Source organism: Tachyglossus aculeatus, chromosome 11 (genome assembly GCF_015852505.1).
Source record: "Tachyglossus aculeatus isolate mTacAcu1 chromosome 11, mTacAcu1.pri, whole genome shotgun sequence".
Taxonomy (NCBI): domain Eukaryota; kingdom Metazoa; phylum Chordata; class Mammalia; order Monotremata; family Tachyglossidae; genus Tachyglossus; species Tachyglossus aculeatus.
In genome coordinates, this window is record NC_052076.1 from 66,308,852 (window position 1) to 66,322,660 (window position 13,809).

The window sequence follows — 13,809 nt, forward strand, 5'->3', positions numbered from 1 at the left end:
CAAGAAGCTTAGAGTCTACAGCTTACACATCTATATTCAGAAAGGGTTAATGAAAGAGGAAAACTAAGCGATATCATCCGCTCTTAAATATCTGCTTCTTGAGGATAGGATGTCTAATGCTTTGGACAGCTGATATTACTTCAGATATCTTTCTAGCATAACAACTTTGCTTCCTTCCTTGTTTCAACAATAGACATCATCGAACTTTCCTCTTCCCATTTTCACAAGGCAATTACGGGTTTGTCAAATTGAAGAGGAGCTAATGTATACTTGCTCCTGGCACATTATGAGAATAGTGCAGATCAGCAGGATAGCGAACAACTACGCTCAGACTCTCACCACCGAACCACAGGATTGCCTCGTGCACGTACCTGAATTTCCCTGGCTTTTAAGAACTGTCACCGTAAAACATTTGGATTTACAATTTCTTCAACAAATTTAAGTCTTTTTCCTCTGCAAGAAGGCTCTTGTGGGCTTGCACCTTTTGCAGCTGTTGTATAATCTGGCTCGGTTCTCTTCACTCAGCAGTTATTTTATGTACGGGTGGCACTTCGTGAGCAGCATGAATATTCTTCAAGTATACAGCAGAACCTGATCCGATTTCTTTTCCCATCTGCCTGCATATCGCTGAACAAGGCCACTGAGGCACTACAGTCTATCCACATAAAAAGCTAGGTCCCTTTATAAGGTCACGCACAAGTCATTTATAAATTTTCTGCTCCCACAGTAGCAAAACACCATGTACGGTGGAAGGTTAAAAAAAAATAGAAGTCTGCAATTGAAGTGATAGGGATGGAACTTAAGTCAGGTTATGTTAAGGTAGCTTTGTGCTTATACAGATGTTGTGTAGATGAGATGGAGGCCGAGGTCAGGAGGCGGGTTAACGCCCAAGTGTGGGGAAATTTTCGTGCTCTACATCCTCCTGGCAGATGTGGAGCTGCTGGGAGATTATGGGGGAGGAAATGAAAGATAAGAAGGGAATGCAAATAGGATGTCAACAGCAATAACCATCAGCCTTAGATAAATAATAATAATAATAATAATGGCATTTATTAAGCGCTTACTATGTGCCAAGCACTGTTCATTCATTCATTCAATTGTATTTATTGAGCGCTTACTGTGTGCAGAGCACTGTACTAAGCACTTGGGAAGTACAAGTCAGCAACATATAGAGACGGTCCCTACCCAACAGTGGGCTCAGAGTCTAGAAGGGGGAGACAGAGAACAAAACAAAACATATTAACAAAATAAAATAAATAGAATAAATATTTACAGATGAGGTGACTGAGGTCCGGAGAATCGAAGTGACTTGCCCAAGGTCACACAGCAGACACGTGGCAGAGCCCAGATTAGAACCCAGGTCCTCCGGACTCCCAGGGCCTGTGCTCTATTCCCTAGGTCATGCTGCTTCTCTACTGATGCCAAGGGTGGGGAGGGGCGGGTGGACAGGTGCTATTGGGGTATTGGCAGAGGCGTGCTGGGAAAGATAATGATAATAATAATAATAATAATAATAATAGTTCTTGTTAAGTGTTTACTATGTGCCAAGCACCGTTGCAAGCGCTCGGATAGATATAAGTTCTAAGCGCTGGGGGGAATACAAGGTAATCAGGTTGTCCCACAGGGGGCTCACAGTCTTAATCCCCATTTTACAGGTGAGGTAACTGAGGCCCAGAGAAGTTAAGTGACTTGCCCAAAGTCACGCAGCTGACATGTGGTGGAGCAGGGATTCGATCCCATGGCCTCTGACTTCAAAGCCCACACTCTTTCCACTGAGCCACGATAAATAGCAGAGATCCCAGCTATTGCTTCTGGTGTCTCATTTTTAATTCTAAGGGGAAGCTGAGAACATGCCAGTTTAGGCTCTATTAGTTTTTTGTTTGTTTGTTTTGCTTTGTTTTTGTAGACAGAGACATGACATAACACTGGTGTCATTTTTTGCTCTAAAGGGAAGCTGAGAAAACACCAGGTTAAGGCTTTTTTTTTTTTTAGGTAGAAGCACAATGTGAAATGACATGAAATCATTCTTGCTACAATGCCTATGTTGGATCAATCACCTGCCCCGACAGACACTGTTACCTTACTGACAGCGGCCTGAAATCATAGACTCAACTGTTGGAAAGGAATGTAACCCCTTCTCTGAGCTGAAGAGTATTTACAACACCCTTGTTAACAGTATTAACCAAACTTCAGAATGGGGGAGATTAGCAGTTATATTTAACATGAGCTTCCATCCACCAGTTACTTTGAAGCTGGATAGTTATGAGTGACAACTTTACCAGTCACCTTTTGGACTCTTATGGTTGGAAAGGCATCCAACACCCAAGGAGTGGTCCAGGAAATTCCTTTTGTGGGAGTGGACAGGGATATTCAGACAAGTCCTCATGTGCAGTAAGACTCTTCTGTTTCGAGTGAAATGGGCCTGTTTGCATAGATGAATGCTGTTAATCCACTATATCGGAACACAACAGGGAAGTTCTCAAACCCTACAGGATGCTGTGCTTATTATATGGGAACTACTCAAAAGCTAGGATATTAAGGGGAGTCTGCTGGCTTTTCTGACAGGTCTGCATGACCATCAGTACTGAATCAATCAATCAATCAATTAATCATATTTATTGAGCGATTACTGTGTGCAGAGCACCCTACTAAGCGCTTGGGAAGTACAAGTTGGCAACATATAGAGACAGTCCCTACCCAACAGTGGGCTCACAGTCTAAAAGGGGGAGACAGAGAACAAAACCAAACATACTAACAAAATAAAATAAATAGAATAGATATGTACAAGTAAAATAAATAGAGTAATAAATATGTACAAACATATATACATATATACAGGTGCTGTGGGGAAGGGAAGGAGGTAAGATGGAGGAGATGGAGAGGGGGATGAGGGGAAGAGGAAGGAAGGGACTCAGTCTGGGAAGGCCTCCTGGAGGAGGTGAGCTCTCAGTAGGGTCTTGAAGGGAGGAAGAGAGCTAGCTTGGTGGATGGGCAGAGGGAGGGCATTCCAGGCACAGGGGAGGATGTGGGCCGGGGGTCGATGGCGGGACAGGCGAGAACGAGGCACGGTGAGGAGATTAGCGGCGGAGGAGCGGAGGGTGCGGGGTGGGCTGGAGAAGGAGAGGAGGGAGGTGAGGTAGGAGGGGGCGAGGTGATGGAGAGCCTTGAAGCCCAGGGTGAGGAGTTTCTGCCTGATGCGCAGATTGATTGGTAGCCACTGGAAATTTTTGAGGAGGGGAGTAACATGCCCAGAGCGTTTCTGGACAAAGACAATCTGGGCAGCAGCATGAAGTACGGACTGAAGTGGGGAGAGACATGAGGATGGGAGATCAGAGAGAAGGCTGATACAGTAGTCCAGACGGGATAGGATGAGCGCTTGAACGAGCAGGGTAGCGGTTTGGATGGAGAGGAAAGGGCGGATCTTGGCAATGTTGTGGAGCTGAGACCGGCAGGTTTTGGTGACGGCTTGGATGTGAGGGGTGAATGAGAGAGCGGAGTCGAGGATGACACCAAGGTTGCCGGCTTGTGAGACGGGAAGGATGGTAGTGCCGTCAACAATGGGAAAGTCAGGGAGAGGGCAGGGTTTGGGAGGGAAGACAAGGAGTTCAGTCTTGGACATGTTGAGTTTTAGGTGGCAAGCAGACATCCAGATGGAGATGTCCTGAAGGCAGGAGGAGATACTGAATGCTTAGGTGTGATGGTGGCAAGCAGTATAGAGTTAGATCATCTTAATGTCTATCATATATACGGTAACATCCTAAATAAATGCACCTGTGTCAAAATAGATTTACCCTTACACATTTTCTTTCTCCTTCTTGTGGCTTCAAACTTTCTGAATTGAGATTTTTTTCCTTTCCTTTTTTCCAGACACATGTAGGTGCACATCTGCACATGACAGAAACAAACTGGGAAAGCGAGTCTTTAACACAGAAGTATGTCAATGCATCTAAAACACACTCATCCTATCCTGACTGGATTACCGCATCAGCATGCTTTCTGATCTCCCAACCTCCTGTCTCTTCCCACTTCACTCTATACTTCACTCTGCTGCCCGGTTTATCTTTCCTCAGGAACGTTCTGGGCATGTCACCCCGCTCCTCAAAAATCTTCAGTGGTTGCCTATCAACCTCCATACCAAGCAAAAACTCCTCACTGTTGGTTTCAAAGCTCTCCATCATCTCACCTCCTCCTACCTCACCTCCCTTCTCTCCTTCTACGGCCCAGCCTGCACACTCCTCTCCTCTGCCACTGACCTCCTCACTGTGCCTCGTTCTCGCCTGTCCCGCCATCAACCCCTGGCCCACGTCCTACCTCTGGCCTGAAATGCCCTCCCTCCTCAAATCTGCCAAACAATCACACTTCCCCCCTTCAAAGCCCTACTGAAGGCTCACCTCCTCCAGGAGGCCTTCCCAGATTAAGCCCCCCTTTTCGTCAGCTCCCCTTCCCCTCCCCATTGCCCCAACTTGCTCCCTTTGCTCTACTCCCATCCCCACCCCACGGCACTTGTGTAAATATGTCATATTGTAAATATGTCATATCTTTTAGACTGTGAGCCCACTGTTAGGTAGGGACTGTCTCTATATGTTGCCAACTTGTACTTCCCAAGCGCTTAGTACAGTGCTCTGCACACAGTAAGCACTCAATAAATACGATTGATGATGATGATCTATAATTCTATTTATATAATGCCTGCTTAGTTGTTTTGCTGTGTATATATCTATCTATAATTTTATTGATTTAAATTGATGCTATTGATGTCTGTTTACTTGCTCTGATGTCTCTCTCTGCCCTTCTAGACTGTGAGCCCGTTGTGGGCAGGGACTGTCTCTCTTTGTTGCTGAACTGTACTTTCCAAGCGCTTAGTACAGTGCTCTGCACGCAGTAAGAGCTCAATGAATACGAACGAATGAACAACTGTAACAAACACCTTTCAAGGACTGAATTAGCTGAAATGGCATTTACTAACTTCAGTGGGCAGTCCTTCTAAGTGCTGGAATTACCACTTGAAGTTAGATCACCTTTCTACTAGGGTGCCCTCTGTAACTGAGCTCCTATTTGTTGTATTTCCACAAATAATAGATTAGGGGCAAAGACACTCCAGGAGTGCCTATATATCACTGGAAGAACAATCTGAACATTTCTGTAATGGCTACAGGCATGCTGCCAGATGCTTTCAAACTGAAACCGAATGAAGATACCTTCCTTCCATTAATTCTGGTTAGGTATATTGCTTATTAACAAATAGTTGATTGCAGGAGAGGCCAATTAATTTTTCAAAGCATCTGATAAAATCAACCTTTTTATCACTATGACCCTCATGTTAACATTTTCATGCCTCCGAATTTTTTTCCTCATTGAGCATTAATGTAGATTTTAGTAGCCCAATAAGAAGCAAATAGTGACAAGATGAGATAGTTATTATCTTAACAATTAAAAAGAAAAATCTTTTAGAATGATTTTTTCAGGATTAAAAGCATCTGCATGTCTATAAAAGTTGGCTCTCTTGTAAGAAAATACAATTTTCCATTCTTATTTTCTATTACTCCACCTGCCTGCCCATTTTTATCCTTATCGGGGAGTTTAATGATAACATCATTTAATCAGGAAAGTTTTTGCACAGCTCATCTTTCATCTTCAGTGATAAAGATCAACAATTGTTAAAGCCAGAACTCCTATCAGTGGAACTCTTAAAGAGGGGAGTTGTGAGTTGATGCGAAGCTACACTTCCAGAACTAGTGTTGTAGTGATGCATAAATCCAGGTTTCACTTAGTTTTCCAATAATGCGGGGGTAACATTCTTGACAAACCCCAAGTTTAGGAAAACCAGCGTCATAATATAGGCGGCTTGAAGGCAGAGATACCCATTTCTTCCAACATGCATCATGTTCTTTTTAAACCATTTGATGTCAGAAGAATGGTCTCTAATTCCGTAACAGTATTCTACCCAAAATGTGCAGCGAAGCAGAGTTACATTTCATTGACCTTTTAAAACATAATTTATTCCTTAAACACAGAAGTCTACAGATGACCTCCGGAGCACTGATTCCCATATATCTGTCAATTAATCAATGGTATTTATTGAGCACGACTATGTGCAGAACACTGTACTAAGCGCTTGGAAGAGTACAATACATCAGATTTGTACTGAACAAATACAAATGCAATACAACAGGGGAAGCAGTGTGGCCAAGCCGCAGACCACCGGTCTAGCAGCCGGAGGAACTGGGTTCCAGTCTGCTGTGTGACCATGGACGAGTCACTTAACTTCCCTATACCTCAGTTTCCCCATCTGTAAAATGGGGTAACAATACCTGCCTTGTCTTCCTCCCTCACAGGGTTGTTGTGAGGGTTGAAATGAACTAATTAATGTGACAGTACTTTGGTAATAAAAGCGCTATGGCAAAGTATTATTCTGAGAAGCAGCGTGGTTTAGTGGATAGAGCACGGGTTTGGGAGTCCAAAAGACCTGGGTTCAAATCCTGCCTTCAACAACAAGTCTGCTGAGTGACCTAGGGCAAGTTACTTAACTTCTCTGGGCCTCAACTACCTCATCTGTAAAATAGGGATTAAGAGTGTGAGCCCCATGTGAGACAGAAACTATGTCCAACCTGCTTAACTTGTATCTACTCTGGTATTTAGAACAATGCTTGGCACATAGTAAGTGCTTAACAAACACCATTATTATTATTATTTGGTAGAATCCATAAGATAATTTGGAAAAATTCACCTCTCATGACATATATGTCTTTGAGAGTTTAAAATTTAGTCATTTTTTCCCCACTTTTAGTTTTTGATTCCTCTCTCATTCTATACATTTTCACTGTTCACCTGCCTAGTACCTGATTGGGTGCTTTAGCACTATTATTGAAAATTCCCATTTTAAGAGCCTTTCCTGTTCCATTTTACCAAGTTTCAGGACACTTGTGTTGCGCTTGGAACAACCTTGAGACTGATAAGATTATGATTCAGTTACACTTTCATAGAATATTCCTCAGTTAATGCTTGTATTAAAACATGCTTTTTCATGAGATCATTATAACTCAATGCCTCAGGCAAGTAGGGCAAAGGAAATTTTCCATTTTAAAATACTTTTAGTTGAAAGATGAGCAAGGAGAAAATTCAGATTTTCAAACTGCCAAAATCTTAAACTGAAATTGTGTGCAGAGATTAATGGCCCAGAAGGGATTTTTATTCCACCTCAAGGTTTTTTTTTTTCTGTTTAGACAGTAATTTGCTTCTCTGTATAAAGTTTTAAAAATATATACAGCTCACTGCATCCACCCCTTCCATTCACAACACAGAAGAATGGTGAAAATTATCAAACCACCCAAGTTCCTCTAATAGGTAAGAGGAATTTTCTTGGTTTCCTTTCACCTGTTTGCACACATATACACACTGACTTTTTCAATCACTAGATTATTGATCTACTTTACTCAAGGCTACTGTACGGCAACTGAATCCCTTCATAGTCCCACCGTGAGATTTCTAAGACTCTGGAATTCAAAGTTCTCAATCAATCAATCAATCAGTCGTATTTATTGAGTGCTTATTATGTGCAGAGCACTGTACTAAGCGCTTGGGAAGTACAAGTTAGCAACATATAGAGACAGTCCCTACCCAACAGTGGGCTCACAGTCTAAAATCTCTCCTGTCCACAAGGAGCTTGCGACAACCCTAGAAACATTTGAGATCTCAAAACAATTCGAAAGCTGACATGAAGGCTGAGGAGGGTGTAAATTTGTGGAAGATAGCTTATGCATTTCATTCGTTCAATCTTATTTCTTTTAGACTGTGAGCCCACTGTTGGGTAGGGACTGTCTCTATATGTTGCCAATTTGTACTTCCCAAGCGCTTAGTACAGTGCTCTGCACATAGTAAGCGCTCAATAAATACGATTGATGATGATGATGATGATTGAGCACTTACTGTGTACAGCGCTTGGGAAGTACAAATCGGCAACAGGTAGAGACAGTCTCTACGCAACAAGGGGCTCACAGTCTAGAAGGGGAAAGCTTATCTTGACACAAAATATGACATGCAAATACTCTGGTCTGGACACAGACCAAAAGACCCCGTGACCCAACCCGACTTTCTCTTCTACATTTCCAATCCACGGCTTGGGTGAGTTCCAGATAACACGATGAGCTTACAGTGTAGAGGGACTAAGTCGGAGTCGTGAAAGTTTAGGCATTTAGGTAGCCATTCCCCCACCCCGCCTCTCATCCCTGGTTGCCAATCCCAACCTAACCCAATCAATCACTATTGATCTTCACTGTTATAGAACTAACAAGAGTTAGGAGCTAAAGGCCACGTTTAACTTTGCCTATCAAAAGAGTGCCCCAAGGGACTGTGTGTTAAAACCCGACTCTCTCTTCTACATTTCCAATCCACGGCTTGGGTGAGTTCCAGATAACACGATGAGCTTACAGTGTAGAGGGACTAAGCCGGAGTCGTGAAAGTTTAGGCATTCAGGTAGCCATTCCCCCACCCCGCATCTCATCCCTGATTGCCAATCCCAACCTAACCCAATCAATCACTATTGATCTTCACTGTTATAGAACTAACAAGAGTTAGGAGCCAAAGGCCACATTTAACTTTGCCTATCAAAAGAGTGCCCCAAGGGACTGTGTGTTAAAACCCGACTTTCTCTTCTACATTTCCAATCCACGGCTTGGGTGAGTTCCAGATAACACGATGAGTTTACAGTGTAGAGGGACTAAGCCGGAGTCGTGAAAGTTTAGGCATTCAGGTAGCCATTCCCCCACCCCGCATCTCATCCCTGGTTGCCAATCCCAACCTAACCCAATCAATCACTATTGATCTTCACTGTTATAGAACTAACAAGAGTTAGGAGCCAAAGGCCACGTTTAACTTTGCCTATCAAAAGAGTGCCCCAAGGGACTGTGTGTTAAAACCCGACTTTCTCTTCTACATTTCCAATCCACGGCTTGGGTGAGTTCCATATAACACGATGAGTTTACAGTGTAGAGGGACTAAGCCGGAGTCGTGAAAGTTTAGGCATTCAGGTAGCCATTCCCCCACCCCGCCTCTCACCTCTGGTTGCCAATCCCAACCTAACCCAATCAATCACTATTGACTTTCACTGTTATAGAACTAACAAGAGTTAGGAGCTAAAGGCCATGTTTAACTTTGCCTATCCAAAGAGTGCCCCAAGGGACTGTGTGTAAAGTGAGAAGAGGACAGAACATGGGACAACCTGATTACCTTGTATCTACCCCAGCGCTTAGAACAGGGGTTGGCACAGAGTAAGTGCGTAACTTACTCTGAAGCAGTGTGGCTCAGTGGAAAAACCCGGGCTTAGGAGTCAGAGGTCAGAGGTTCTAATCCCGGCTCTTCCTCATGTCTGCTATGTGACCTTGGGCAAGTTACTTAACTTCTCTGAGCCTCAGTTACCTCATCTGTAAAAAGGGGATTAAGACTGTGAGCCCAATGTGGGACAACCTGATCACCTTGTATCCCCCCCCAGTGAAAAGAACAGTGCTTCGCACACAGCAAGAGCTTAACAAATGCCATCATTACTATTACATTATAATAATATATAACTATCGTTATACATAGTATATAATATAATAATTATAATGATGGCATTTGTTAAGTGCTTACTATGTGCCAGGCACTGTACTAAGTGCTGGGGGGGATACAAGCAAAGCGGGTTGGACCCAGTCCCTGTCCAGCATGGAGCTCACAGTCTTAATCCTCATTTTACAGATGAGGTAACTGAGGCACAGAGAAGTGACTTGCCCAAGGTCACAAAGCAGACAAGTGGTGGAACTGGAATTAGAAGCCATGACCTTCTGATTCCCAGGCTCGTGCTCTATCCACTACACCATGCTGCTTCCCATGACTTTGAGGGTCACCTGCTGTTAGAGGGTAGGAGGAAGAGAAAGATCTGGTGACAGAGACTGAGAAAGAGAGGCCAGAAAGGTAAGAAGGTTATAAAATGAGAAAGAAATGCATAAGTATAATATACAATCCACCTTCTCATTTCCTTTTGGTGTTAAAACAGAGCTCATCCATGAAAAGTAACACATCCTTTCAGGGGCCCCAACAAAACAACAATCTGGGGTACTTCAATTCTCTGACAGATCTAATGTAACTTTCTACAGACAATAATAATAATTATTGTTATGGTACTTCTTAATCTCTAGACTGTGAGCTTGTTGTGGGCACAAATTCATTCAATCATTCAATCATATTTATTGAGCACTTACTGTGCGCAGAGCACTGTACTAAGAGCTTGGAAAGTACCATTTGGCAACCAATAAAGACAATGATAATGATAATGGCATTTGTTAAGTGCTTATTATGTGCCAAGCATTGTTCTAAACACTGTATCCCTACCCAACAACGGGCTCACAGTCTAGACTGTGTATGTTGTTATACTGTACTCTCCCCAAGAGCATAGTACAGTGCTTTGCACACAGCAAGTGCTCAATAAATACAATTGATTGAATTTATTTTTTTTTATAATGGCATTTATTAGGTGCTATGTGCAAAGCACTGTTCTAAGCGCTGGGGAGGTTACAAGGTGATCAGGTTGTCCCACGGGGGGCTCACAGTCTTAATTCCCATTTTACAGATGAGGTAACTGAGGCACAGAGAAGTTAAGTGACTTGCCCAAAGTCACACAGCTGACAGGTGTCGGAGCCGGGATTTGAACCCGTGACCTCTGACTCCAAAGCCCGTGCTCTTTTCACTGAGCCATGCTGCTTCTTGATGAATGAATGACAGGCTCACAATGTACCAAACACCGTTCTAAGCGCTGGGGTAGATACAAGTTAATCAGGTTGGACACAGTTTCTGTGCCACATGGGGCTCACGCTCTAAATCCCCATTGTACGGATGAGGTGACTGAGGCCCAGAGATGTGAAGCAATTTGCCCGAGGTCACACAGCAGACACGGTGAGCTGGGATTAGAACCCAGGTCACCTGACTCCTAGACCTGTGCTCTATCCAATAAGCCATGCTACTTCTCTATAGGTTGACTTTAATGTGGATTATTTTACACACTGGCTCACCCTAAAACCCTCCAGACTAGCACATGGAAAAAGATGCCAAATATTCATACTTGATACAGCAAGGAACACAGGGCAGGTTTCACCCTGACCTTTTCAATCACACACACACCATACCAAAATTTCCCCATTAGTGGACATCTTCAAGTTCAAACGACATCTCTTATATCAATCAATGGTACTTACTATGTGTAGAGCACTCTACTAAGCGCTTGGGAGACTACAATACAATAGAATTAGCAGAAACGTTCCCTGCCCATAACAAGCTTGCCGTCTAGAGGGGGAGAACTCCAAGAGAGCCAGAATAGCCTCTACTCCTTTTAAAGGGCTTTGCCCAGTTGACTCACATTTACAGATTGTTCTGGAAAATGTAGTTCCCATTTAATCATATTTAATGAGCACTACTGTGTGCAGAACACTGTACTAAACACTTGGGAGAGTACAATGTAACAATAAGCAAGCACTCTTCCTACTTTCCTTTAACCGCTTGATCTAGGGTCCACCTCCACTGGAATCCTAAACATTATCATAGACGGGCCTTGCCAATAGGTTGGGAATCAACTTTATTGAAAACAGTTAAGAATCTGATTGAAGAGAAAGTCAAGAGGGAAGGGGGTAGAGAGGAGGCACCTTCCCCCAACATTTCAGCCCGGAAAATGGACTTTCTTTTCATTTTAAACTACCACTGTTTCATTCATAATTTCCAAATTTTCAAGCTCTTCCTCAACGGCCTTGGCTGGAATATTCATCTAGTCAGAATTTAAGTCAGTAACATGGATGTTTTGTCCCAGATCTTACCGACACACACTTAAAATGAATCCATCGATTTCTGGGGAGTGAATCAGAGTCTATTGTTTTTGAATCTTAAAATGTCTGGAAGGTGATTGGGAATTACGGACTCAATTCATGTTGGTTTATCACTATCAACTGCAAGAGCACAGTTAAGTCATGGGGACACTAATGTCATTGTAATACAAACTCTGACTAGATGCTAGCTTTCCCGTTTTCATCTCTTAATGAAATTCAGAGCTAATCCATGGATGTAAGTAGGATTTATTTTTGTTTCTTCTGTAGGTGTTAGTGGGAATTATAAACACCATGTCAGAGGCACTGCTCTCTAACATTAGACTAAACACTTGGTCACGCAACATTGTGCAGAATTTGGAAGGAATTTTCCTTGTAGATTCAGTCAAAATGTCACTGTTTTCTTCTATTCTGGTGTCAAATCAGGTTTACTGAAAAAAAAAAAATACTGCCAGAATAGCTTACTGCTTTTTCCTTCCCCTGACCTAAATATCCTCTCGAGTGGCGGAATCTCAAAATTATGCAAAATGTCCAATTTATGGGTGATGCATAACCTTGAAGTATGACTTGAAAAATATCCAATAGTGAAGCTCTCTAGGTTAACTGGCTAGTCTTACTAGAAACCTGCTTCAGAAGTCTAGGCAAAAGGATTAATATCTAACACAAAAATATTTCAAAAATAGAACTTTTTTCTAGAATGTTTTCAATTAACTCAGTATTTTCGAGGTTAACTTTAGTTTTGATTTAATAGTCGTACAGCATTTGAGAAATCATTTTAATTGCAAATCCCCAAATTTCACAGTAATTTGCACTCACCTGCGGTAAAATCTTCACTCAGATCGATAAACGCATGTGAATGAGGTATTCGCATTTTACTGTTAATATGCTGTGCATGGTGCCATGATAGATTCCTAAGAAAAAAACAGAGAGAACACCCTCTTAATGCAAATGTGAATCAGTCTAACAATTTTATGTGAAATTCAAAATTCAGAGTATTTTAAGCCATTTCATTGTGTTTTCTAAATTTCAATAAAGCACCAGCATTTACTGTGCACTGCAATAAGGACTTGGAAACATACGAGTAAAAACAAGTTTCACGCTCTCCAAGGAAATTTAATGAGACAGAAGCACACGTTTTACACATACAATAGGTCAAGTATTTGCTAACATGAAATCTATGACTCAACTTTTTCAAAAATTATAGCCATTTCACCTTTCAACTGAAACTAGTGAAAAGAGTTAATTATACCATCTAGTAAAAGAATTCCTTAAGTGTTCTAGATTCAGCTAAGTACCCATTATTTGTTTCCTTGCTCTTAGAAGCAGCTGAATGAACGCCACAGTTAAAATTGTGCTGTTTTTCCAATAACAAGGAAAACTTTAAAAAAAATATTTGCTGAACCAAAAGATGTAATTGTCTGCCAAGTGCAGGCTTTATTAACCTGCCAAGAGAGTGCGGGGCCCAAGTAAGACGGCTTGGTGGTGGTAAAGAAGCTGATGAAAATTGCCACTGTGCTGCTGGAGCGCAACTCTTTCCCTAAATAGCGAGAGGAGCTGCCCAAGACCTCTCTCAGGTTCACATCTGGAGAGTTTCCCGCACTTTACCGGTCTTGACTACGGGATGGAGAGTCAAGCGGAGGCATATCCACTCCATTCCTCACTTGGGCAGTGGTTAGCGAGTGGAAGGCGATCTGCTGCACGTCCAAACTCACTTGCGCTGGCAGCAGCAGCATGGGAAAGAGCTACGGGTGGAGACCACTTCTGGATTTTTACCAAGAAAACTCTACGGATCCGCTACCTGAAATATTCCAGATGGAGGGGGGGCATCCTGGGAGAGACGCGTCCGTGGCGTCGCTACGGGTCGGAGACGACTTGACGGCATAAGACGAGATGAGCTGCCCAAGTCCCTGGGTGGGGAAAACTGCTCAGAGCACTTACACGTCTCGACCGGTTAGCTTCTCCAATTTGT

At 42.8% G+C, this 13,809-nt stretch overlaps 1 protein-coding gene across 1 annotated transcript in view; it reads right to left on the bottom strand.

The window, feature by feature from the left end:
- The window catches only part of ITFG1 (integrin alpha FG-GAP repeat containing 1), a 238,961-nt gene that overhangs the window by 192,635 nt on the left and 32,517 nt on the right, over positions 1–13,809 (bottom strand). The window contains exon 6 of the mRNA XM_038754317.1: positions 12,657–12,751. Coding sequence (XP_038610245.1) covers positions 12,657–12,751 — 95 coding nt within the window. The remainder of the gene's footprint in view (positions 1–12,656; positions 12,752–13,809) is intronic.